At 48.0% G+C, this 27398-nt stretch overlaps 1 protein-coding gene across 1 annotated transcript; it reads right to left on the bottom strand.

Moving 5' to 3' along the window:
• Positions 1–607: 607 nt before the first annotated feature.
• Positions 608–27398, bottom strand: LOC121569221 (ras-responsive element-binding protein 1; the record flags this gene model as incomplete). Its single annotated transcript, XM_041880010.2, is given in 12 exon segments — positions 608–4804; positions 4916–5728; positions 6030–6188; positions 6517–8602; positions 8605–9252; positions 9428–9617; positions 11342–11484; positions 11629–11773; positions 21089–21252; positions 21375–21464; positions 26906–27153; positions 27270–27398. Coding segments are annotated over 12 exon segments (5496 nt in total). The 3' UTR covers positions 608–4121.

Raw genomic sequence — 27398 nt, 5'->3', positions numbered from 1 at the left:
ATATATATATATATATATATATATATATATATATATGACCACATGGAAAATTCTAGAAATCTGATTTTTTATATGAATAAAGACTTGCTAAAGTGCCAAAATTCAGCATTTTGACGTGTCCCTCTGTGCACTGACTTCTCTGAAGATTTGTAACCCACTTAACCCCAAGATTTCACCCTCATTGTAAAGCCCTCGTTATTTTGTTGCTTTGACAGTCATTTCGGAAGTTTATTATTTATTCAGTGATTCATTTTAAGGCAAAAAAACAACAAACAACCTGTCCCTATGCAGCGTTTCCCAAACTCGGTCCTCGGGACCACAATGCAGGTTTTGGTTTTTGCCCTAACACTACACAGCTGATTCAAATTATCAAAGCTTGATGATTAGTTGATTATTTAAATCAGCTGTGTAGTGCTAGGTCAAAAATCAAAACGTGCACCCATTGGGGTCCCGAGGACAGAGTTTGAGAAACCCTCCTAAGGTCAAGGGGGTCAAGCATAACACATCAACCCCGTTACCCATAGCTAGGCTAGAAATGTTTTAACAATCACATGTTTTGTGAAGCTTGCATTCAATTGCCCCGCCGTGTTGCACACAACATTACTCATTTAAGATAAAAACGTCAACCATGTTACTTTATTGGGCACTTAATATAGTTATTTCTTTAATTTCACCTATTGAGATGGGAAAACATGTAAGGACAAACTTTATTAAGTTGAACAAAAGGGACTCATTTTGTGGAACGACCCTAGACAGGGCATGGGTGAATGCTGACTGAGTATGTTCACTTTGCACCCTACATTCATGGATTCATGATTACAAGACCCACATGCTTGATTCACAGTATAAAATAGGGCTAACCCGACCATAATATGCTGGCTGGCTTGGGTATTTTCTTTTCACATTGTTCACATGCTTTCCAGCACTGTTCCAGCAATTATGGTGGACGTGTAAGCAGGCCAGCCCAACATACAGTACCTCGGCCTGACTCGGTTTGAACTTTGACGCCACGTAATCAGGTTGTACAACTGATGTACACATACTTGACACCATGGTTGTGACACAAAAATCATTGTGAGGTGTCTCCAAAACAGCTGTGTAAACACATTTTGTAAGGACAAACTCTCCATTGTATCACAACTGTTGTGTCAAATGTGTTGTACAAACTTGTACAGGGCCATACAGTGTGAAACAGGCATCAAAGTACCAGTGATCGATGCCGGTTTGGGCCAGACAAAAAACACCACTAGGCCAGTTTGATTCACACCTTTCCTTAATATATCTTTATTGCTTAAATTTTTTCGATACAGAACAGCTTACATTTCTGATTATGAAGCGCTGTAATACCAGGAGGGAGGGAGCAGTGTAGCTAACGTTGAATGTTCTGATCCAGGTCCTTTTATGGGGTCAGTTCTGGTGTGGCCGTAGCAGCGACACTAAGTTCCCTTTCACAACGGGTCAGAACTTCAGACAGTGACACAGACAGCCACTTTAATTGGTTTTTACAGAGTCACGACTTGATTTCCTCTTCAAAACAAGAGAGGATATTATAGTCAAAGGTGACAGCAATTTGAAGTGAGGGTTAGAAAGAATCAAAAGGAGTATATGGGTATACTTTATGGGTACACTGTTCAAAAAGAATGCTGCTGAAAATAGTCTTGACTACGACCTCAACCACAAGGATTTGAGCACAAGTACATTTTCTCTGTTCTGCTGATTTGAGTTCACAATCAAGTGCTAAATGTAGTGATTGACAGTTGTAAGCGTTACAAATAAAATCATGACTTGGAAGAACTTCTTGCAACTCAGGAAAATGAAGTATTGAATATGCATTTTATAAAGACCCTGAGAGCGAGAGAGAGAAAAAAAGAAATAATCCTTAATTGAACAAAAGGTTTACATGCAAAACTAGCCTAAAACTCACCCATTATACACAATGAATTTCACAGTTTTATACATATTTATATATCAGGGGGAAAAAATCATTTCTTAGCCAAACTAAAAACAATAAACAAAACAAAAATAGATCCACACGGTCTATAAAACACGTACAATGGTATACATAAAGCTTTAGAATCAATAGTGATTATTGCTAATAGAAGTTCCAGGCCGATGCTGGGCGACCATTTTGTGGATTTGAATCCGTTATTCTCTGCAGCATCAATGTGGTAATAATAAATGGCTTCTCCTCAAGTCACATCTCTTCACCCCTCACTGGGTTTCCAAATAAATACAATAAAAACAGTCCATGTGCATTCTTATGGGACTCATAATCACACACCCACACAGGAACAAATGAGAGAAGCGGAGTCCCTTGACAGTGTTTTTTGAGGACAGGATTCCATTTTGCATTCTAGTCTGCCAATACTTTCCCAGTGCCTGAGAGCAGGGTTGGGATGGGGGCGATACCGGGGTATGGCCACTAAAGGGCAGTCTTCTGCATGGAGTAGCAGCCTCGCCACCTGTCAACGCACCACCCCACCCCCCTCCCCTCCACTTAATACTCTGTGTTACGTTCAAGTTCCAAACACAGCTCAGAAATTCACTTCGGTTCATTCTCTCTCTGATTGCTTAGCCGTTTATTGTCGTAGTAGTAGGTTTGTTTGTATTTTGTTAGTGCCAGATGGGCAGTTGTCCGGCAGCGGCTGACTAGTCCAGTGCTCTCTGCTCTGTGGCTGTCCGTCAGCCTCCAGCCAGCCGATGCTGCCTGCGTCTTACAGTTCATATGTGCGCCATGAGGTTTGATATGTTTGCTTCTGAGGTTTCTTTATACAAAATGAGAAGAAAAAAAATTCTACTAAATTCAACCCTGCAAGGTGACATGATTGATATTTGAGTCCCACCTCGGAAATATACTCTTGGGCTAGGGGGGCGTGGAAGGGGGGACTGACCAAACGAGAGGCAGCAGGGAGACTAAAGTTAAAGTAGACAAAACAGAGTAGTGTTCCACCTAGAGCACGAGGTGAGTTCTGCATCAAAATAACCTAGCAGAACCACAGGTAAGGCTTTGAGAACACAGTGACAGTCGTTTTGGAAGACGTCTAAATTAGCGGCAAGAAAATGAGTTGCCACTAGGGAGGAGGAGAAAGTGGACACAAGCTAGACACTGGTGGTGGTACAGACAACATGGGACCTCCGAGAGAGGTTTCTAGGAACGCTAGAGGGTGACGGTGAGAGATGGGGGAGATACACATATCAAGCCCTTTTGTTCAGGAAAAGCAAAATTTCCGCAAAAACCTTGTATCCCCCCACCCACTCCTGAACGAATAACACACACACATACACAATACTCCAAATGCAACATGGTCAACGCACAAGGAATTAAATGAGAATGATTCTGAAAAAAACACACGGTTCAGGCAAATATTGCCCATATTATCTATGGCAAGATAAAGAGAGCATAGGGGATGGGGGTATGTTAAAACACAAAAACAAAAGCAGAGTTCTCAGATGCGGCAGGCTATCCATTGTCAAGTCTGTTTTCATTGAGTCACCCGTCTCCTCACACCAAATCACGTCACAGTTCATGAATGTATTCTCAAAACAAAAAGAGAGACTGTAGACGTTGGTTATCAGGGATAAGGGATCGTGTGAGAAAGGGACAGGGAGGAAATCAAGACGAAAGAGAGAGAACAACGTCAGTCTTTTTTCAGGACACCTTTGACAGTTGTCTGCGATAGCGGTGTTTCCAGTTACATAAGTGACTTTATCCCCACTGCTGTGAACTGACTCAGTCTCTGCATTGTTTTTAAGGTACGACTGTGGTTTAAATACACAATAATGGTTATTTTTCATCTGTCACACACTTGATCATGTCATATAAATCGGTCATGGTAAATGAGATTTCATTTATTGCTTATTCAAAGATCATCTCTTTATAGACTCCAAAAACAATTATGTAATCATCATAAAACACTATAAAAAATTAGATCCTCCGTAGATAAATGTAGATAAAGATATAGCCCAAAAAATTAAAATAGAAGTAGTAAGGCACTTAGAAACAAGGTGTTTCTTCTTGATTTCATGGTCTTGCATTATTGTGGGGTACTTCTATCTTATGGCACTGTGGCACATACAGCAGTCCCCCACTGAATTAAGAGAACCAGAGACTGGGGCCTCCCTCACTCCACGCCCACCAAGCGAGCCTCGCCGGCAGGTAGGATGTACTCCAGGGAAGGCTTGGTGTGGATCTCCAGTAGGCCTTGGATGAAGCCTTCCGATGGGCCCTTCGAGTCTAACTCTGGGGTTACAGCAGAGGGCTGTGGGGTGGGGGCCTCTGTGGAGGATTCTTTGGGGGTTTCTGTTACTGGTTGTGTGGCTGCATTACTAGCTGTTTCAGAGGCTGATTCTGCAGCAGAGAGTTCTACAGCTATTTCAGAGACGCTGTCCGAGGCTTGTTCTACAGATGGGTCCGGAACAGGTTCCAAGACTGGTTCCGAGACTGGTTCCGAGGCTGGCTCAGTGAGCAGCTCAGCCACGGCCTCCGTAGCTGACTCTGACTGGGCTGGTTCAGTGGTGGACAGAGACTGGTCCGGAGATGTGGAGCCTGGTAGAGGGGCCTCTTTCTCAGCTCCCTCCTCCCTGGCCGCTCCGGTGCCCTCGCTCTCGTTCTCTGAAGGGGGGCAGGTGCTGGTTGGGGTGCACTCTCCCTCCTCGCTAGCTGAGTCTCCGGCCGGGGCCTCTGCCCCGTTGGCATCAGCTCCATCGCTGCCCCGCGGCTTCAGGTGGATCCGCTGGTGCCTCACCAGGCTGTGCTTCAGGGTGAAGGTGCGCTCGCACGTCTGGCACTTGTAGGGTCTCTCACCTTAAGAAAAATATAAACACGTACATAAATATTCACACATACACCAGAGCAGGGCCAGGTAAAACCTATCTTTAAAGAAGGTAAAGCTACAACAATAGAATATACTAGTACCTGTGTGCGAGCGCATGTGTCTCGTCAGATCCTGCAGTGACCAGAAGCGTTTGCTGCAGACGTTACAGATTTTCTTCCTCTTGTCCGCTTTGCTTCCCGACCCTCTGCCCACCTCTCCTTCTCCGTTCTTTGGTTCTGCCAAGCCCCCCTCCTCATCGCTCCTCTCCTCCTTCTCTTTCTCCTCCTCCTCCGAGCCGCTGTCCATCACACTTCCCGCTCCCTCGCTTTCCGGAGCCTCCTTCTCTCCCTCCTCCTCCTCCTCCTCCTGATCCTCCTCCTCGGCAGTGGCTGTAGTAGCATTGGGGAGCTCCTCTGTGCCTGGCCTGGTCCCCTCAGTTCCACAAGCCTCCTCTGGGGGTGCACTCTCACACAGGTGTGCCTTCTCATGGCGAGCCAGGGTGGCGGCGTAGCGGAAGTTCTTCTTGCAGCTCTTGCAGGTGTACTTGGAGGACTCTTGGTCCTGCTGCTGCTGCTGGACGTCCGTCACCCTCTCCGGCTCGGCCACCACCACACTCTCTCCGCCCAGGGAGGTCTGGGGCTGCTCGCCTTCCGACAAGAACTTGAAGTCGATGAGCTTGCTGGCGAAGTTGAGGTCCAAGCTCTTGTTGCTCTGTGAATCATTGTCGTCATAGTCTTCATTTTCAACATTGTTGTTGTTGTTGCTAGGTTGCGGTTCCATCTCCCCTAGCAGCTGCTCAGCAGTGTCTGGTGTTTGGTCTGCACTGGACGACCCGTATGCGTCGCCTTTCTGATCGGGGTCCATGCTGCTCAGGTCCAAAACCTCTCCTGCAGTTTGCTCATTCTCGGAACTCTCTTGAAAACACACACAAAATGAACCGTCAAATTACAAATTGATTGGTACAGAATAGTAACCTATAGATCCTACAGTACACTACAGTACAATACAATATAGTACGATACAATACCGTATACTACAATACAGTACAATACCGTATACTACAATACAGTACAATAACATATACTACAATACAATACAGTACAATACCGTATACTACAATACAGTATACTACAGTACAGTATACTACAGTGCATTACAGTACAGCGTAATACAGTACAGTACAATACAATACAATACAGTAGTACAGTTTCTTACCTGCGCTGTCGTGTGAACCCTCGTCGCCATTCTTGGACACTTGGCCGTTGCGGCGCAGCGAGCGGTTGGTCACGCCGTGCTTGCGCAGCAGGTGGCGCTCACAGTTGGACTTGGTGGAGAAGAAGGCGTCACATTTGGGACAGGGGAAGGGCTTCTGACCTGTAGCCGACAGCACATTAGAGAAGACTGAACGTCACATTAGAAGTATTAGGGACATGTTGTGGACAAAATGCACGCAGTTAGACCCTTTAGAAAACCTGTCAAATTAATAACTAATTAATATCTTGTAATTGTACTATCTTGTATAACGTTTTTCTACATTACCGAACAGTATCTTTCAGGTCTTTCAGATATAATTGCATTGTTTTAACTTGTCTATTTAAGCAGTATTTCAACATGACTTATTATGAGAGCTGTGTGTTGGGTATTTAGGGAGTTATCCAATCTGTCTCAGCCAGCTGTGTGTGTGTGTTTCCCTATGGCTCACCTGTGTGTGTGAGCATGTGTCTCTGCAGGGAGCTGGCCCAGGGGAAGACTCGGGGGCAGAAGGGACAGGTCATCTTCTGCACTGAGTTGGAGTAGGCATTCTTCTTCCCTCCTTTGGACTGGGGTGGCACAGACTGAGGAGGTGACTCTTTCTCCTCCTTCTCCTCTCCCGGGCTCTGTCTCCCCTCGTCCCTCCTTCCCAGCTCCGCCGCCCCCGTCTGCAGGTAGGTGCTGAACTTGTTAGCGTCGGTGGTGGCAAGCATCTTCTCCACGCTGGCAAACTCGCCGCTGGACTCCAGGTCCAAGCCGCTACCGGTGTTCTGCTCGGGCGTGGGCACACGGGCAGGTGCCATAGTCTTGGCCTGGCTCACTTGCTTCTTTCTAGTGCGCTTTCTGGACGAGCCCTCTAGGAGCTCTTCCATCGACGCTTCTGAGCTGTTGTCGCCCCCAGCTGGACGCTCCGGTACTGTCTGGAGGCCGTTGAGGGCAGCAGGAGCCTTGTTATCTGGCTCCCTCTTGAGCAGGTCTGGAGCCCCTGAGACGGAGGAGATGATCTGGGCGATGGAAGCCAAAGGGGGAAGCTCTTTCAGAGAGGAGGAAGAGGAGGTAAAGGCTGGTTTGGGCAGCAGGGGCTTGAGACGGAGCGCCCGGCCTGTGGCGGTGGGGGTGCCAATAGGGAGCGGGGAGGGGATCACTGGGGGGAGCTGGTAAGAGCCAGACTGGGGGGTCGTCAGCTTCTCCTCAGTGCTCTTGTCCAGCTGAAGAGCCTGGGGTAAGGCGAGGTGGTCCAGTACGCTGGGGAAGGGCAGCTCCTTTTTGATCTCTCGGCGCTCCACGCTCACCGGGGCAACAGCGATGGTGTCTCTCTTCAGACTCTTGCTGGGGTTCTTAGGGATGGACAGGTCAATAGGTTCCATGGAGCAGTCGTAGGCTGCCGGGCTGACCGTCTCCAGTTTGATCCCAGGAGACCCGGTCAGGCTCCCCGCAGTGCTGCTGGTCCCGCTTCCCCCCCGGCTCTTGTTGGAGAAGTCCAAGGGCTGATCCAGGTCACCAGAGGAGGAGTAGATGCTGAGATCCTCCACCTTGACTGGCTTCAGGGTGGCAGTGGGGGTGGGCGTGAGGCCGTTGAGAGCCAGAGGGCTGCTGGGGCTGGCCCTGGAAGTGGTGGCTGTGATGGCGGGGAGAAGGGTGGCGATGTGCTCCTCGATCTCCCGCTCCTGCACCTCAGGGTGCTGCTTGAGCATGTGGTGGATGCAGTTCCTCTTGGCCAGGAAAGCCGCCCCGCAGCGCCGGCACTCAAAGGGTTTGCGCTGGCAGCCGTTGTGGGTGCGCAGGTGGATCTGGAGAGCCCGGTAGCTCTTTAGATCCTCACCGCAAAAGCGGCAGGCGGTGTCGCCGGCAGCAGCCAGCTCCAAAGGATCCTGGGTGGTGGTTGACGAGACGTACTTGATGTTCTTCTCAATATCTTTCCGTGTGTTTTTCATATGCTTCTTGCGCAGGTGGCGCTCGCAGTTCGCCTTGACGGTGAAAGGGTAGTGGCAGACGCGGCACACATAGGGGCGCTCGCCGCTGTGCGTGCGCAGGTGGCGGATGAGAGTGGCCTTGTCAGGCGCCACGTAGTCACAGATGTTGCACTGGTGCGGCAGGATGCCCAGGTGGAAGCGCATGTGCGCCTGTAGCACCCCGGAGAAGGCAAACACCTGGTCACAGAAGCGGCAGGGGTAGGATGCCTTAGCACCCCCGCGGTTGGCCCCCCCTGCCCCCTTCTTTCCCCCGGCCGCCTGGCCCTCCTCTTGTTTGATCTGCAGCTCCGTCAAGTCGTTGGGCATGTGGGCGTCGCCCATGCAGTCCGCCTCCATCTGCATCTTCTCCAGGGAGGCCTGGCTGCCCGAGGAAGAGGAGGACGATGACGATGATGAAGACTCTCTGGGCATCTTGAGCAGCTGGCTGGGCGGCGGGGGCAGGCTGGGGCTGATGCAGCCCAGGGAGGCCTGCTGGGTGTTCTGGAGTGGCGGCGGCGTGGAGGCAGCCAGGCTGGAGCGTGGTGCCACCATGGGCTTTGGCTTCAGTGGGGCATGGGCTTGCAGCCGGCCGCCTGACCCTGGCCGGACACTCCCCAGTGGGGAGCCTTGGCCAGGGGCGGCAGGAGGCCCATCTGACCAGGGACGGCCGAGGCCACCTTCAGGATCTGCTGGATGTCAGCCAGCTTAATCAGGCCATGCTCGCCACACACAGGCTTGACAGCAGTGTCACCGTCTGGCTGGAAGAGGAAGCCTGTGGGGAAGGGCTGCAGGGAGAGCAGGCTGAGAGCCTCCCTCTGGGACAGCCCCTGCAGAGACGAGGCAGGCACCAAGCCCAGGCCGCCCAGAAAGCCAGCAGCTGTGGAAGCCGCCTCCTGGGGCAGAGTGGAGTCCGGAGGCTCCACCTGGATGACCCGGATACTGTCCAGCTGGGCTTGACGGACCTCATCCTCAGAAGGCTGAGGCTTGACCTGGGAAATGTGCTGCAGACCCAGGGACTCTAGGAAGCTGGCCTGCTGAGGGGTCGGGGTTGTCGGCTTCTCCTGTACCACAGGGGTCTCTTGGCCGCCCCCTACGGGCGATGGCGGTTCCTGCTGATGAATGGTGGTCTTGTGCAGGTCTAGGGCCGAGCGCAGGGGGAAGGCCTTGTCGCAGGCCTCGCACACAAAGCGGTGGAACTTGCTGGTGCACCGGCGGAGATTGGTCTCACACCAGACCTGTTGGAGAGACAGTCAGACAGGGGGTTAGAGTGTGGAAGAGCAGACTGAGGGCTCGTGTGAGAGATGACCAACATACTAGTAGTATCAGTTTCATAATCATACTAATTGGTAGTATCAGTAGCATTGTGAGAATTAGCGTTAACATTATTCTGTCCACAATTTCTCCTCTGACCTGGGCGATGTGGGAAAACTTGCGGCAGGAGAAGTCGATAAAGGCCAGGTCGTTGAAGCCAGAGGGGATGGAGGGGTTGGTCTGGATGAAGGGCCGTCCGCCTGAGTCCGTGGGCAGCTTCTTGTGGATGCCGGCGTTGTGCCGCAGCAGGCCGCGGTGGGTCCGAAAGGAGAGGCAGCACAGGTCACACCTAGAGACAAGACACAGAAATATGTTGCTATATAATACAGTGATTTTTTTACTATGTTGTAGTGCTGTGTTGTAGTTGGGTGTAAGAATGCACTTAAATCATAACCCTCAGCATGGCCTGTGGCAGTGCTGGCCCGGACCTCGTTAGGCACTATGAGGGACAGCTGCTCAGTGTCTCCTACGGCCAGCCCTCTTATCGGCCACCCTGTGATGTGGTGTCCGAGGAGATTACACACAGCTTTATCAAGGTTTATTTGGTTTGTCATTCTATCGTTTTTCATATAATTTTTGTGGCAATTAAATATCATTTATTTAGAATGGATCAGAATTTATTTTCAGTTTATTCTCAAATTGTTAAAATCGAGGGAGTGCTCCCCCAGCACTACACACTCACCCAGCCCCCCTCATCCCACTCACCCAGCCCCCCCTCCTCCTTTCCCTATGGTTTCACACCTGTGTGCAGGCTACTGTGGGTGTGCAGTGGGTAGTCTGTGTACACATTCATTGTGTATGCCTGTGCGTTCGTGCGTGCTTGTGTTTGCATGTGAGACAGACTGTGCGTGTTTTCTGTCTCTCACACAGGTCTGCGAGAGCCGTCTAATCTCACAGAGGTTGGCTCAAGCCTTGAGAATTACGCTGCAACTACAGGGTGGGTGTGTGTGTGTGTGTTTCAAGTTTTATTAGTCGTATGTACGGGATACACATGGTATATACCGTCCAACGAAATGCTTACTTGCAGGTTCCTTCTCGACAACAATAAGATAAGAATAGGAACATAAAGTAAATGACTCAGTAGAATAGAATAAACAGTGTTTGTGTGTGTGTGTCCCTGGTGTGTTCCTGCACGCCGAATGCGTCGTTTCTCAGCTTCTTAGAAATCGTGTACACAGAGGTACCCAAGCCAACCAGTGCAGCCATATCCTCTTAACTGGCCCTCTCATCTCTTGTGATTAACTGGGATTAGGGCTAAATTTGCAGCACTTCCTACAATAATCAGATTGCTGCCCAACTCAACTACGGAAAGGCTGCATCTGTCTTCTTTTCAGTTCAGACAAATACATTCCTATGTGTGAGTTATGCGCGGCTAGCCATTCAACCCAAGTTGGGGTTTGAGTTTGGAGTTGAGTCGCTATGGTGATCTGGAGATTGTGAGTTGTCCATGGAAAACTGCTCCCCTCCCCCTTCCGTTGTCCAGCCGACCGCGTCCCGACGCCTCCCCTCTGTGACTCATTAAACCCCCCCCACTCCAACCCTCCCGCCCTTTCCGGGGATAGCCTCCCTGCAGACTTTTCCCACTTTTTAGGCCTCAGTGCCTGAAGAGAGGGGGTCAAAATTGGCCTTGCAGCACAGTGCTCTGAAGTTAAACTCTGTCATGTGAAACATTTAGTCTGAAGGTGATTTGATGAGTTTATCCATGATAACAAAGCGTTTAAAACACAATTTTAAATGCAAATATCTTCCCAATAAGGGAGAGACCACAGAGGTGGCCTTTAGCAGTGTGATGGAGAACCAGGTGTATAGGACCTGGGTGGAGGGAGGGCAGAGGTCATTCGGCATACATTTGCCATACATTCTGCCATTCATTCTAACTGTTGATTTGCTTGATATTTTGGTGACAATTTATTAACTCTGTGACATATCAACTACATGTAGAGAGTTGTATTGCGTTTATGCCATCAATGTAATTCCACTGTGCGTGTGTGTGTGTGTGTTAGACTCTAGTACCTGAGAGTGGTGTCGGGGTGTGTGTCCATGTGGACTTCCAGGTCGTACTTGCAGCCAAAGGTCTTGAAGCAGATAGGGCACGGCAACACCTCATCATCCCCCTGGCCTGAACCCAGTTCCTCCAACACACTCTCCTCTAGCACCTGGACACACAGCTAACAATATTAATGACTTAACTGGGAATGTAATGCGGTGGAGTGGAGGAGATGTGTGAGTGTATATGTGCGTGCACAAATTTGACTGTGTGTGTGTGTGTGTGTGTGTGTGTGTGTGTGTGTGCACATTACCTTTTTGTTGGGCGGTTCGTCACCTCGCTCCATGTCCTCGTCCATAGCCGACCTCCTCTTGGCGGACGGGCGTCGTCTCTTGGTGGGCGAGGGGGGGCTAATAGGAACGACACCGGCCGGGTCTTTGTCGTGGATCTTCATATGTCTGCAGGGAGGAGAGATGGAGACAGGAAAATACATCAGAACAGAACAGCACAAAACAAGTAGCCAGGTCCCTGATCATTTTGTGCTTTAAAGTCAACTCCTATAGCCAGGTCCCATTGGCAAGCTGTTTGGCATGACAATTCCATTAGGAGTTGGCAGGAGAGCAGAAAAAGACTGGCACCCAGGTTACAACTATGGTCATTGAGGAAAAGTTAGCTGAATATCTCTGTGATCCTGCTTCGTGATATACCCCCCCAGGTCTCCCCTGCTAGTAGTATTATACTGCTTTCACATAGGATTCATGGTATTTTGCCTGTTAATTTATATTTACAAACAGCCCCATTTTTACCACATTGCCTTTTAAACGTCTCGTGCGCATGCCGGGGACGAGTGGCAGTAGTGGTGTGCAGATGTGGGTGGGCGACTATTTTAATAAATCCATTGAGAATATACACCATCAAAAATAAATCCATAATTAATTTGTTTAGGCAGGTCCTAAGAAACATTGTAAGACTAATCAAATATTTAGAGTTTAATTTGTTACTGGTCTGTGCAGCCTACATGGCTGCGGCATGCACATGAAATCAATAGTTATTTTGTTCATTAAACAGACAAGACACACTTAGGCTACCCTGATCAAAGTCAACACACATCTTTTATAATAGACTAATAATATTATGAAAAATAAAAGAATAAAATTCTACAAATATGTTTCCTACACAACTTCATGGCAACGTGTGGAACCGCTGTCATATAAACCAAGTGATATTTTGAAACAGCCCAAGGCAAGCCCATGCTTTTTGATCAACGTTTCATCTCTTTTCTACCCTCACTCTGCCTTGTTAGGGAGCAGGCGTAGGGTCTTACATTGAGAGTATCTTCATCATGACACCTATAGAAAATAACAGCAATCTATATTTTCAGAAGCATGTGAGTCTCTTGTTCATATTTCACAACCTCCGCGGGCTTTTGGAGTTGCCTATACGCGATCCAGCAAAATAATAGGCCTACTCTTGATTGAGGATACATTATTGCATGCTAAATGTTTCTGGTCAGTGATAGATGAGCTCTACCACCTCCACTTATTTGCCCAGCCAGAGAATTAACCAGATATACAGACGGAGATTCAGTGAAACAAAATCCCATTGATTGATTAAGACGAGTCACAGGCTTTTGGTCAGGAGCAGGCCCAGGCTATTAAGCGACTGCGAGTGAAGAGCAAAAGAATCCACTTGTTAAACTACATAACATGCTGGCAACATGTCCTAATAAATGAGCCAACCAGACAAAATGATCATGAGCAGTACTCACCTCAACTTAGCTAACATTTCCCCAGCCTAATTGTAGCCTAACCAATATCCAAATGGAGATTCAGTGAAAATAAAACACTTGTCTCAAAGCAGCGTGAAACGGTGCTGAAATAGTTTCTAAAACAATCATATTGTTTACACAACAGTTATTTTATACAAGCAACAGTTCCGGAACACAATGGTCTTGTGTTAGAGTGCAGACATAACAGGAGTCTATGCAAGCCATAACCTCACAGTCCAACACAGAACATATCCCTTGAGAAGTTACAACCAATTCTGCCACCAGAATGGTTTGAAAGGTGTATTACAGTAATTATCCTAAAAACAAATGCTGGATTGATGTACACCACATATTTAATTCCCAGTAATTTGCAGCATACTTCAGATCTACTGAAGAGACAGCTTGGAGGGTTGCCAGATTGGGGAGATGGGCTCAATAATCTCCTCACGCACACACACACACACACAGGGGTGGACACACACCGGCTCACACACCAGAGACATGCCCATGCCAGAGTATGTGAGCAGAGTTGAGCGTTCAGAAATCCCGCTTCTCGCTCACAGGAAGAAAAAAAACTGCCGCTCCAAATTCGCTCCAAATTCGCTTCATTCATTAGAATCACCACTTAAACAACACTATTTCTGTGACTACCTGGACCTACCATTTGACTTTGAAGTATTGAAACCAAACCATATGATTTTAATGAAAAGTATTTTAATAAAACAGGAAAAGGTGACTGTAAGAAGCGCTCGTCATTTCAAATAGGCCACATGTCGTATTAAACAGCATATCAAAACTGCACAGGAGCCAGACAGGTAGCCTAAGAAGGAACAAAAATTAATTATTTAGGCTATATTACTAGCCTATTATTTCAAGGCTAGTCTACAAAGAAATACATTGTGAAGCACTTGCGAGTGTGACACACTAGGCTGGCAGGAAGATTAAACGCTCAGCATTTAAACATTTTGTTATATTAAATCATTATATAGTCTGTAAATTGGGCATATAGGCTGTGACTTAGTTAGAATTAAATAACAATTAAATTAAGAATGCTACAGTGCCTTTGAATTCACTTTTAGAAACACACGTTTGGTCAGTCTGTGGCTTCAGGCTCATGCCATGGTGCCTGGAGAGCAGGCCAGCAGCGGAGAATACCCTCTCCACGGTGCCTGGAGAGCAGGCCAGCAGCAGAGAATACCCTCTTCACGGTGCCTGGAGAGCAGGCCAGCAGCAGAGAATACCCTCTCCACGGTGCCTGGAGAGCAGGCCAGCAGCAGAGAATACCCTCTCCACGGTGCCTGGAGAGCAGGCCAGCAGCAGAGAATACCCTCTCCACGGTGCCTGGAGAGCAGGCCAGCAGCAGAGAATACCCTCTCCACGGTGCCTGGAGAGCAGGCCAGCAGCAGAGAATACCCTCTCCACGGTGCCTGGAGAGCAGGCCAGCAGCAGAGAATACCCTCTCCACGGTGCCTGGAGAGCAGGCCAGCAGCAGAGAATACCCTCTCCACGGTGCCTGGAGAGCAGGCCAGCAGCAGAGAATACCCTCTCCACGGTGCCTGGAGAGCAGGCCAGCAGCAGAGAATACCCTCTCCACGGTGCCTGGAGAGCAGGCCAGCAGCAGAGAATACCCTCTCCACGGTGCCTGGAGAGCAGGCCAGCAGCAGAGAATACCCTCTCCACGGTGCCTGGAGAGCAGGCCAGCAGCAGAGAATACCCTCTCCACGGTGCCTGGAGAGCAGGCCAGCAGCAGAGAATACCCTCTCCACGGTGCCTGGAGAGCAGGCCAGCAGCAGAGAATACCCTCTCCACGGTGCCTGGAGAGCAGGCCAGCAGCAGAGAATACCCTCTCCACGGTGCCTGGAGAGCAGGCCAGCAGCAGAGAATACCCTCTCCACGGTGCCTGGAGAGCAGGCCAGCAGCGGAGAATACCCTCTCTGCGCTTGCAGAGCCACTGGGGATGCTAAACACCCTTCGGGCCACTCTTGCCAGGTTGTGTAGGGATGCAGCGTTATTTGTTTTATTTTTCTATAGGTAGGCCTAAAGGTTTTTAGGCAAAATAGCCTTATCAAAACAGAAAGCTCCTTGAAAGAGGTAATATGCCAGGCCTATTGGGCCAAAATCAATGATAGCCTATTGTATAGCAAATATAACGGAAATGAACGAAACTTTTAAGAGATCTGATTTTGCTACAATGACACACTTAGCTAGCTAGCCACCTCCTTCCTTTCTGTTAGCGTGTGCACCTAGTACACCATCATGCTTTCGGGATACGTGTCTTTTCAGATTCCACAATGATTCATCACCCCACTCCCTCTCTTGCTCTTGGTCCTCCTCATCTTAGTAAGTCACCTTGATTTTGCACCTGTGTGTTTTATCAGTTTCTTTATGAAAATATTAACGAACTCCATGAGAGTAGCTAAAGCAAGGGGCTATAGCAGCACACAAGTAGACTACAAATGCATGCTGGGCCGGGCATGCCCTGAGCTTGTGAAGTGAAGTAAGCACTAGTCAAATTGGGCATGCTGCGCTCCTCGCTCCGATCCAGCGCCGCTCACACACTCTGACCCGTGCGCACACCAAACACACACACACACACTTGGGAGGAGGGCAGGGAAGGCGGTAATAGTCTAAGTTGCTCCAATTATCCAGCAGGCCCATATAAGGACCTAACTCCGGGCCAGGGAAAAGGGCTGAGGGTACCATGAAGGGCAGTCATCTCCATCACTGTAATGAAGTGGAGCCCTTTCCATATTATATCTATCAAATTTGCCTTGTCTAGTAACGTTTACAGGGGTAGTTCAGCTATTCATTTCTCCATTTATGGCATTCAGATATAGTAATACAGTTGGACATGGATTATGTTCATTTGTACTATGGTGGATGATTGGACCACAAAAAGAAGCCTGTTGAGACAGAGTCATCTGGAAGCATTTGTTGCTGCCGCTAACTTCCCTCGCCTCCTCCTCCTCCTCCTCCTCCTCTTCCCCTCCTCCTCCTTCTTCCCCTCCTCCTCCTTCTCTGCCCCTCCTCCTCCTCTTCCTTCTTCTTCTTCCCCTCCTCCTCCTTTTTCCTCCTTCCCCTCCTTCTCCTCCTCCCCTCCTTTTTCTCCTCCTCTTCCTTCTTCCCCTCCTTCTCCTCTTCCTTCTTCCCCTCCTTCTCCTCCTCCTCTTCTCTTCCCCTCCTTCTCCTCCTCCTCTTCCTTCTTCCCCTCCTTCTCTTCCTTCTTCCCCTCCTTCTCATCCTCCTCTTCTCTTCCCCTCCTTCTCCTCCTCCTCTTCCTTCTTCCCCTCCTTCTCTTCCTTCTTCCCCTCCTTATCCTCCTCCTCTTCCTTCTTCCCCTCCTTCTCCTCCTCCTCCTCCTTCTCCATCTTCCCCTCCTCCAACACCGCTTAACTACACAACATTTCAGCTGTCGGGCTGGAGTCACATGGCGGAGAGAAGGGGAGGGAGGGAGAGAAAGAAGGGGAGGGAGGGAGAGAGAGAGGGGGAGGGAGAGACTGGGGAGGGAGAGACTGGAGAGGGGGAGGGAGGGAAAGAGAAGAAGAGACAGGGAGGGGTGTACAGAGAGAAACGGGGAGAAAGACAGATGAACAGATAGAGATGTGAGAGAGCGAGACGGAAAGATACTAGAAAAGAGAAAAAGAAGAGAGAGGAGATAATGTCACACAGGTATTATCAAAGGAAGTTGTGTTATCTATGGGGGAGGGGGGAAAGATGTGGGAGGAGGAGTAGGAGGGGACAATGTATAGCTGGGGGGAGAGGGATAGAGGCAAAGGTATAACTGTTAGATAACTTTGTCAAGGTGTACGTGACTTGAGTGTGTCCTTCGGAAGCTGATTACATTAGTTTAAACTTTGAGAGGGGGTCACTGATAACGGCAGAGCTAGGGGAATAGTAATGAAGGGGGGGGCTAAACCATACAGGACCTGGTGAAAGGTCAAATGCCATCAGTTGATTTAAGGATGTGTGTGTGTGTGTGTGTGTGTGTGTGTGTGTGTGTGTGTGTGTGTGTGTAAGGGAGGGGGGACAGGAGGACTAAGACCCTGGAAAACACATCAGCACATCCCTGGGGCTAGCCCACAGAGTCCTACATCAGTACATCCCTGACAGGCCTGGCCTAGCCCACAGAGTCCTACATCAGTACATCCCTGGGGCTAGCCCACAGAGTCCTACATCAGTACATCCCTGACAGGCCTGGCCTAGCCCACAGAGTCCTACATCAGTACATCCCTGACAGGCCTGGCCTAGCCCACAGAGTCCTACATCAGTACATCCCTGACAGGCCTGGCCTAGCCCACAGAGTCCTACATCAGTACATCCCTGACAGGCCTGGCCTAGCCCACAGAGTCCTACATCAGTACATCCCTGACAGGCCTGGCCTAGCCCACAGAGCCCTACATCAGTACATCCCTGACAGGCCTGGCCTAGCCGACAGAGCCCTGCATCAGTACATCCCTGACAGGCCTGGCCTAGCCCACAGAGCCCTGCATCAGTACATCCCTGACAGGCCTGGCCTAGCCCCACAGAGCCCTGCATCAGTACATCCCTGACAGGCCTGGCCTAGCCCACAGAGCCCTGCATCAGTACATCCCTGACAGGCCTGGCCCTAGCCCACAGAGCCCTACATCAGTACATCCCTGACAGGCCTGGCCTAGCCCACAGAGCCCTGCATCAGTACATCCCTGACAGGCCTGGCCTAGCCCACAGAGCCCTGCATCAGTACATCCCTGACAGGCCTGGCCTAGCCCACAGAGCCCTGCATCAGTACATCCCTGACAGGCCTGGCCTAGCCCACAGAGCCCTGCATCAGTACATCCCTGACAGGCCTGGCCTAGCCCACAGAGCCCTGCATCAGTACATCCCTGACAGGCCTGGCCTAGCCCACAGAGCCCTGCATCAGTACATCCCTGACAGGCCTGGCCTAGCCCACAGAGCCCTACATCAGTACATCCCTGACAGGCCTGGCCTAGCCCACAGAGCCCTGCATCAGTACATCCCTGACAGGCCTGGCCTAGCCCACAGAGCCCTGCATCAGTAGCCAGTCATAGGGCCTCTGTGTGTACTTACATTTGTGTGTGCGCGACTGTGCACCCATACTTGACAAGTTGTCCCTGCGCATCTGCTTGAATAAAGATGGGTACATTATTGTGCAATTGTGTGGGTGAACTTGTTTGCGAGTAACTTCAATAGTGTGTGTATGCATGGGTTTATAATATAGCTATATCTGTGTGTTTGTGGTGTAAGTGTGCACGCCGGTGTGCGTGCGTGTGCGTGTGTGTGTGTGCGCGTGTTCACCAGCATAAGAGAGGAAAGGTCAGTAGGTAGCAGAGATCTCAGCTTTCACTCTGAAGTCAGTAACTGGGTTATAAATAGCAGGCAGCGAGCTGGCCACCCATCTGGGGACCTGACAGGCAGCAGCCGCATCCCCTAGACTCTGACCGCTGGCGTCAGCCAATCCCGAGAGAGCCAAGCTGTCATGTCAGCACAGCATGATTGGATGAAACCAACTTGTCTTTGTGTCACCTCAGCCATCCTCCTCCCTTCACCTGCCTAAAAAACATTTCCACACAGTCTATCTAGTTGGTTGATGGTTTGATGCACACCTGCAATAATGCAGTTGTCTGTAAATTGCAAAAACACTACTTTCATGTGGCAAAATATCTTATCTCCACTATAAAAGAGGACTGATGAGGACATTTTCCTAGGCTACATTGAGAGGCCTCAGACCTCTGAAACAGCTCAAACTGTATCAAGGTTACAACAAAACACTATCAAGATACATAACAGATCTATTTTTTAATAATTCATAAAGTAAGTTATTCTTATGGCCAGTCGAGCGAGAGAGAGAGAGGGAGAGACTGGTCTACTACTATTGCTTTAATGTATTGTTATTCTCATTAATATTGTTGTAGTTGCTGTTAATGGTAATCACATTTCTACTACTACTATTAATGCCTTATTGCTGTTGGTCCCACCATTATTTGTTATAAGTATACTTTGACAATGTAAGTCATTTAACTTGCCATGTCAATAAAGTCTACTGAATTGAGAGAGAGCTCAGACTGTGACAGTGGGGGTTGATGATTCAACAGCTCCCTTCTCATCCAAACTGAAAAATTCCACTGCACCACGACAGTGGGTGGACAGGGGGCGCTGTAGCATCAAAATGCTGCCCCCTGATCTTGTGCAATGTCACACCAAGGGCACTTCTCCTTACCAATGCACATTCTCTATCCCGCTCTTCCCCACTACCCTTTAGTGTCCTCACTGTCCTGTAAAGAGTTAAAGCAAATAAAAGTGCCCCTCCACTACCCCCTGGCTCAGTCTGTTCACCAGGCCCTTAAATAGGGTTAGGATGCCTCTCCTTGGCAACAGGCTCACAACAGCAGGCCCCATTTCATGTGATGCTCTGGCAACAAAATGGCTGCTCCCCTGCCAGCCACATGGACAGCTCCATCACATCAGGCTAGGGCTGGATCAATTCAGTACTGTGGAACATTCACAAGGAAGGATGCAGATAGGATGAGTAGAGCGCACTCAATTTCCTATTCTACTCTATCAGAACGATCTGAATGTTCCAACTTGCTGACGTATACACCCCTGTGCTTTGAGTTTCTTACCCCAAAGCATAGCTTATTTTTGGAGTGTTGAGAAAACTATCAACAGAATGGTGAAAAAAGAACACGAATATGCGAAGAAACAACGTAATTTTTTTGGGATGCAGCGACCAACACACAAACCCCTTTCTGACACACTCTCGTATTCTCTCAGATTGACTCGGCCTACACTAATTATTTCCTGCCCACACCTCTTCATTCCATACACATGAGAGCTCCAACGACGGGGCAGGCAGACTACTGTCCTGGTGCATCCCTCTCGTGCAGATAGCAGACTTCAACAGCCAACCGTTTAGATTTTACAACACCACCCCCACTTTGTCAGGATAACTTCAGAAACTAATGTTGTGGGGCTGGCCAACTCAAAAGGATGGGGCTTCTCACAACACATCACACATCAATTAAACCTCAAGCCCCCAATTCTAACACACACACTCACAATAAAACCAGAAGAGCGCAGAGAGAGGAAGTCGGTATTTAACCCTGCCATCAGTCAAGTATGCTGGCAGCAGATGCCCTAACAGTTGTTGTGTGTGTGTGTGTGTGTGTGTGTTGAAGTGGGGCAATGTCATTTTCCCACTTCCTGTCCTCTGCTTTGCCTAAACAGCGTCAAACACACACACACACACCTTACCAACCCCTGACAATGCCCATATATTTATCTCTGTGCCACAGTCCTCCATCCTCCTAACCCCCACCCCATCCCCCCTCCAGGCAAATGGCCTGCCCTGACCAACGTTAGCATATCAATTCTAAAAGATATAACAAGGTATTTTATTTTATTTACAAACAGTATAACAGTTTGTAGAAGCAGAATATTTCGGTAAGCATTTCTGTAAATGCTTTCTCTCTGGGAAAAACTGAGCCCTAAAAATATGATTTTGTTTACAGATTATTTTGTTTTATAACAACTGCTGGGCTATTCTAAAGGGCGTGTCTGCAGTTAGCGACAGGTGCTAACGCTGGGATTTTTGCTGGCTTTATGTGGGGGCAGTACTCCACATGTATTTGGGTGGTGCTGCTTTCACACCTGGGTAGGGCACCATTTACAGAAAGGCTTAAAGACCAAAGCTTTAGTGTTGGTAATACTCTGGGCCTTTCTTGGCATACAATCTTTACACAGTCTACTGCATTTCTTAATCATTTTCAAAAGCTTAAAGGGAAAAAAGCTATACAGGTTAACTTCCTCAGGCAATAAAACAGGTGCTGTACAGCTATACAACATTGGCAATAAGAGGTTTTATTCTAGCCTCTAGCAAAAAGAAAACAATGCGAAACGCAGAAATCACATCTGTCCCTACCACAACTCCTAAACATTAGTAGGTAGCCCTGTGATACTGAGCGAGGTGGAGAATGAGTTAGAGTGTGTGTGCGTGCGTGTGTCTGACCTGTGCATGTTGCCATTGGTGGTGAAGGTCTGGCCGCAGAAGGAGCACTTGTAAGGCCTCTCTCCGCTGTGCACTAGCATGTGGCGGTCCAGCGAGCTGGCTGAGCTCAGGGCCTTGCCACAGATGCTGCATGAGTGGTCCGTCGCCCCATTGTCCGAGTTGTGCTGAAAGAGATGCATATTATTATTAAGGCACATTATACATTATTACTGAATGTCTGAGAGAACGGTAGTAGTAGTAGTAGTAGTAGTAGTAGTAGTAGTAGCAGCAGTAGAAGTAGTGTTACCTGTCGGATGTGCATAGTGAGCTGGTGCTGGGTCATACAGTCTTTCTCACACAGGGGACAGATGAAATCTGTATTGACGTCTTTGGTTTCCTGTAAAGCAGACACACGAGACCACAGGTTACAACTAAGAGAGGCAAGATGGGAGAATACTGTGTCAATGGAGGATCTTAGTTATGCGCGTTTGGATTCATCCCATTAACAGGTGAGACGAGAACTTTCCACTGCGGCTAAATTTGATATTGGAAAGTATAAAATGTATGGTAGAAATGGTTAAGCTTTGATCGTTGGGATAAGTTTGAGGGGGTCGGCTATAGATGGTTAGCTGACAACGTCACAAAAACGATGTGCAAGCTTCAAATGGGGCAGATGTCCATGAGTTGTTGTGATTCTGGATGGCCAGATACAGTGGGGAAAAAAAGTATTTAGTCAGCCACCAATTGTGCAAGTTCTCCCACTTAAAAAGATGAGAGAGGCCTGTAATTTTCATCATAGGTACACGTCAACTATGACAGACAAATTGAGAAAAGAAAATCCTGAAAATCACATTGTAGGATTTTTAATGAATTTATTTGCAAATTATGGTGGAAAATAAGTATTTGGTCACCTACAAACAAGCAAGATTTCTGGCTCTCACAGACCAGTAACTTATTCTTTAAGAGGCTCCTCTGTCCTCCACTCGTTACCTGTATTAATGGCACCTGTTTGAACTTGTTATCAGTATAAAAGACACCTGTCCACAACCTCAAACAGTCACACTCCAAACTCCACTATGGCCAAGACCAAAGAGCTGTCAAAGGATACCAGAAACAAAAGTGTAGACCTGCACCAGGCTGGGAAGACTGAATCTGCAATAGGTAAGCAGCTTGGTTTGAAGAAATCAACTGTGGGAGCAATTATTAGGAAATGGAAGACATACAAGACCACTGATAATCTCCCTCGATCTGGGGGCTCCACGCAAGATCTCACCCCGTGGGGTCAAAATGATCACAAGAACGGTGAGCAAAAATCCCAGAACCACACGGGGGGGACCTAGTGAATGACCTGCAGAGAGCTGGGACCAAAGTAACAAAGCCTACCATCAGTAACACACTACGCCGCCAGGGACTCAAATCCTGCAGTGCTAGACGTGTCCCCCTGCTTAAGCCAGTACATGTCCAGGCCCGTCTGAAGTTTGCTAGAGTGCATCCAGAAGAGGATTGGGAGAAAGTCATATGGTCAGATGAAACCAAAATAGAACTTTTTGGTAAAAACTCAACTTGTCGTGTTTGGAGGACAAAGAATGCTGAGTTGCATCCAAAGAACACCATACCTACTGTGAAGCATGGGAGTGAAAACATCATACTTTGGGGCTGTTTTTTCTGCAAAGGGACCAGGACGACTGATCCGTGTAAAGGAAAAATGAATGGGGCCATGTATCGTGAGATTTTGAGTGAAAACCTCCTTCCATCAGCAAGGGCATTGAAGATGAAACGTGGCTGGGTCTTTCAGCATGACAATGATCCCAAACACACCACCCGGGCAACGAAGGAGTGGCTTCGTAAGAAGCATTTCAAGGTCCTGGAGTCTCCAGATCTCAACCCCATAGAAAATCTTTGGAGGGAGTTGAAAGTCCGTGTTGCCCAGCGACAGCCCCAAAACATCACTGCTCTAGAGGAGATCTGCATGGAGGAATGGGCCAAAATACCAGCAACAGTGTGTGAAAACCTTGTGAAGACTTACAGAAAATGTTTGACCTGTGTCATTGCCAACAAAGGGTATATAACAAAGTATTGAGAAACTTTTGATATTGACCAAATACTTATTTTCCATAATTTGCAAATAAATTAATAAAAAATCCTACAATGTGATTTTCTGGAATATTTTTTCTCATTTTGTCTGTCATAGTTGACGTGTACCTATGATGAAAATTACAGGCCTCTCTCATCTTTTTAAGTGGGAGAACTTGCACAATTGGTGGCTGACTAAATACTTTTTTTCCCCACTGTAGCTAGCAACAATGACAAGGAACTGCCATGTGGGGAATCATAAGTGGCTCATTTCAGCTTGTTTCATCTTGTTATTGATACCATGTCTTGTTTTGAGGTCCTCTGACTGATTTCATGTCAATGCTAATATGGCTAAAATTCACTAGTTAGCTAACCAACAACTGTAACGATGTATTTGAGAGACAATTGCTCATTGTGCAAATGTATTTATGTTTTCAGTAAACATTGGAGACAAAATAAATTCATGTTGTCAACAATCTAAGCCAACCCCGTCTGTTTTGCCCCACAGTTACGCATTCATAGGTTTTGTGTAGTTGGGCTGTGGTTGGTGGGGCCTGAAGCACTGATGGCGACTTCATTCACCATGGGGAAAATCCCATAGGGTCTGCCATCCTATCCTTGTGCACGAGTGGAGTGATTTTCATTACTTACAGTTGAAGTCAGAAGTTTACATACACCTTAGCCAAATACATTTAAACTCAGTTTTTCACAATTCCTGACATTTAATCCTAGTAAAAATTCCCTTTCTTAGTTCAGTTAGGATCACCACTTTATTTTAAAAATGTGAAATGTCAGAATAATAGTACAGAGAATGATTTATTTCAGCTTTTATTTCTTTCATCACATTCCCAGTGGGTCAGATGTTTACATACACTCAATTAGTATTTGGTAGCATTGCCTTTAAATTGTTTAACTTGGGTCAAACGTTTCAGTTATCCTTCCACAAGCTTCCCACAATAAGTTGGGTGAATTTTGGCCCATTCCTCCTGACAGAGCTGGTGTAACTGAGTCAGGTTTGTAGGCCTCCTTGCTCAAACACACGCTTTTTCAGTTCTGCCCACAAATGTTCTATAGGATTGAGGTCAGGGCTTTATGATGGCCACTCCAATACCTTGACTTTGTTGTGCTTAAGCCATTTTGCCACAACTTTGGAAGTATGCTTGGGGTCATTGTCCATTTGGAAGACCCATTTGCGACCAAGCTTTAACTTCCTGACTGTTGTCTTGAGATGTTGCTTCAATATCCACATAATTTTCCTTCCTCATAATGCCATCTATTTTGGGAAGTGCACCAGTCCCCCCTGCAGCAAAGCACCCCCCACAGCATGATGCTGCTACCCCTGTGCTTCACGGTTGGGATGATGCTCTTCGGCTTGCAAGTACCCCCTTTTTCCTCCAAACATAACGATGGTCATTACGGCCAAACAGTTCTATTTTTGTTTCATCAGACCAGAGGACATTTCTCCAAAAAGTACGATCTTTGTCCCCATGTGCAGTTGCAAATCGTAGTCTGGCTTTTTTATGGAGGTTTTGGAGCAGTGGCTTCTTCCTTGCTGAGCGGCCTTTTAGGTTATGTCGATATAGGACTCGTTTTACTGTGGACATAGATACTTTTGTACCCGTTTCCTCCATCATCTTCACAAGGTCCTTTGCTGTTGTTCTGGGATTGATTTGCACTTTTCGCACCAAAGTACGTTCATCTCTAGGAGACAGAACGCGTCTCCTTCCTGAGCGGTATGACGGCTGCGTGGTCCCATGGTGTTTATACTTGCGTACTATTATTTGTACAGATGAACGTGGTACCTCAGGCGTTTGGAAATTGCTCCCAAGGATGAACCAGACTTGTGGAGGTCTACAATTTTGTTTCTGAGGTCTTGGCTGTTTTCTTTTGATTTTCCCATGATGTCAAGCAAAGAGGCACTGAGTTTGAAGGTAGGCCTTGAAATACATCCACATGTACACCTCCAATTGACTCAAATTATGTCAATTAGCCTATCAGAAGCTTCTAAAGCCATGACATCATTTTCTGGAATTTTCCAAGCTGTTTTAAGGCACAGTCAACTTAGTGTATGTAAACTTCTGACCCACTGGAATTGTGATACAGTGAATTATAAGTGATTGTAAACAATTGTTGGAAAAATTACTTGTGTCATGCACAAAGTAGATGTCCTAAACGACTTGCCAAAACTATAGTTTGTTAACAAGAAATTTGTGGAGTGGTTGAAAGACAAGTTTTAATGACTCCAACCTAAGTGTATGTAAACTTCCGACTTCAACTGTATATTCTTTTTATAATAAAGACCAGAATGGTCATGGGAAAATAATACAGGTGAAAATCTTTCCCCCCATTGATGATCTGTATTCTGCGGTCAAAATTACAGAGAATTGCACCTGCTAGTCCCAGCGAGTTTTGGATTTGACCCTGTCACTCATTCGCCTGTAGCCCTGTGTGTGTGTGTGTGTGTGTGTGCGCGTTTTATTAGTTTGTGTGCGTGCCTGCTTGCATGTATGGGTGTTGTGTTGTTTGTGGAGCATGGTGAGGGGGATGTTTCACCTTGAGCTCAGTGTAACCCTACACCCCAGGGCCCACCTTCCTCTCTCTGCTGTTGACACTACAGCTGATCATTAACTCTGACTGACTGAACATAGCACTGGACTGCCATGGATCGCCCCATGCACGCACGCACATACACACCGTATACGTGTAAAGGTGGCAGATACAAAATTAGAAAACCGACTCGCACACAAATATGCATAATTTCTTTCACACACACACATACTCTTATACAGACCGAGAGATCTTCAAAAACAATCTCTAGGAAGCACTTCCTTTTCCTCTCTTGGAGAGGCCTAGCAAAGGAATTGTTTAGTTCCTGTGCACTGCTGGCTTGGGCTCAAGTCCGTTTCACAGCCCAACGTCTCGCTGGCATCCAGTGCATTGCAGACATTTTCTCTCCACACACTCAAGTGATCTGGTGCTCAACTCCACTGTATAGTGTGTGGCAACAAAGGTCAAGAAACGTCTTTCATATAGTTCTGCTTTGGCTATGTGTACCAATGCCTTTCAAATGTAGTTAAAACTGAATTGAGTTTTAGGTTTGCGGCAAAAGATGCATAACAGCTGTTTGTCTTTAAAAAGGTAAAGCTCCAGCCAGACAGACAATGTTTAGACCCCATCTCCTTTTTTCCCGTTGCTCTTTCTAAACCACAGCACTGTGTGAGATCTGCAAGCTGGCCACTAGTGACAACCTCTTCACCTGGTAGCATGCGTTGGCGCTATAGCTGTGTGCAGCCTATGCTAGAGCTGACAATCCGGTGAATTACGTAATAGGCCGTAAGCCGGTTTCCTCCAGAGGTGAGAACCTGAATATCTGGCCACTCCTGCTAAGGGGAAGTGAAGTACACTATGCATGTCAGGGGTAGGTGGGCCTACAACTCTGGTCCTGGATGGCTCTTCCAGGCTGTGTGTGTGTGTGGGTGTGTGTGTGTGTGTGTGTGTGTGTGTGTGTGTGTGTGTGTGTGTGTGTGTGTGTGTCTCGCATCATAAGTGACAACTGTTTGTCCTACACCCGAGCGTTATGGCCCCCAATCCCACGCTTTAATAGGAGCCACGTAACCCTGGGCCGGGGAGACAAAAGGGGAATTGAGAGGCAAGGACCATTTGTTGCTAATCGTTTGAAGCTGGGACGCGAGAGTGGTGGAGTGAGAGGAGGGGGGGGATGCTTCTTCACCTGCCCCCCGTTCGTTTTTTTACGTGTGTTTGTACCGTGTTTCTCCTGGCATTGCGATTGAAACTAGGGGGTCTGGGTGGGGTGGTCTTGCTGATGGGGATGGACGGTGTTGAGGCAGGGGCTGAGGAGGGCTCCATGGCTCCGTTGAGCTGGCCCGCGTTCATCACCGTCGATATCATGGCATTGATGGATGACAAGTCCACGCCCTCCTCTGTCATATTCTCTCCATTTTCATCTTCCTCCTCCTCCTCCTCCTCTCCTTCCTCCAAAGCTCCGTTACTCCCTGGGAAGAATGAGGAAACCGCAGTTAGTATAAGCAAACTAACACACACACGCAGCCTGGAAGAGCCATCCACACACAAGAACACTCGGATACGGACACACACACACCACCCTCACCTGTGTGCTCGTCCTGTGTGTGTGTGGAGTCGGGGGTGTCCTGCCCCTCAGAGTGCTCAGTCTCTCCAGCGCTCAGCTCGGCGCTCACCCCTCCCCCCGGACGCTTGTCCTCTGTGGCGCTCTCCATCA

Source organism: Coregonus clupeaformis, chromosome 7 (assembly GCF_020615455.1).
Source record: "Coregonus clupeaformis isolate EN_2021a chromosome 7, ASM2061545v1, whole genome shotgun sequence".
In the NCBI taxonomy this organism is placed as follows: Eukaryota; Metazoa; Chordata; class Actinopteri; order Salmoniformes; family Salmonidae; genus Coregonus; species Coregonus clupeaformis.
Note: the sequence above shows the minus strand (reverse complement) of the source record. Positions and strands in the feature narration are given on the sequence as shown.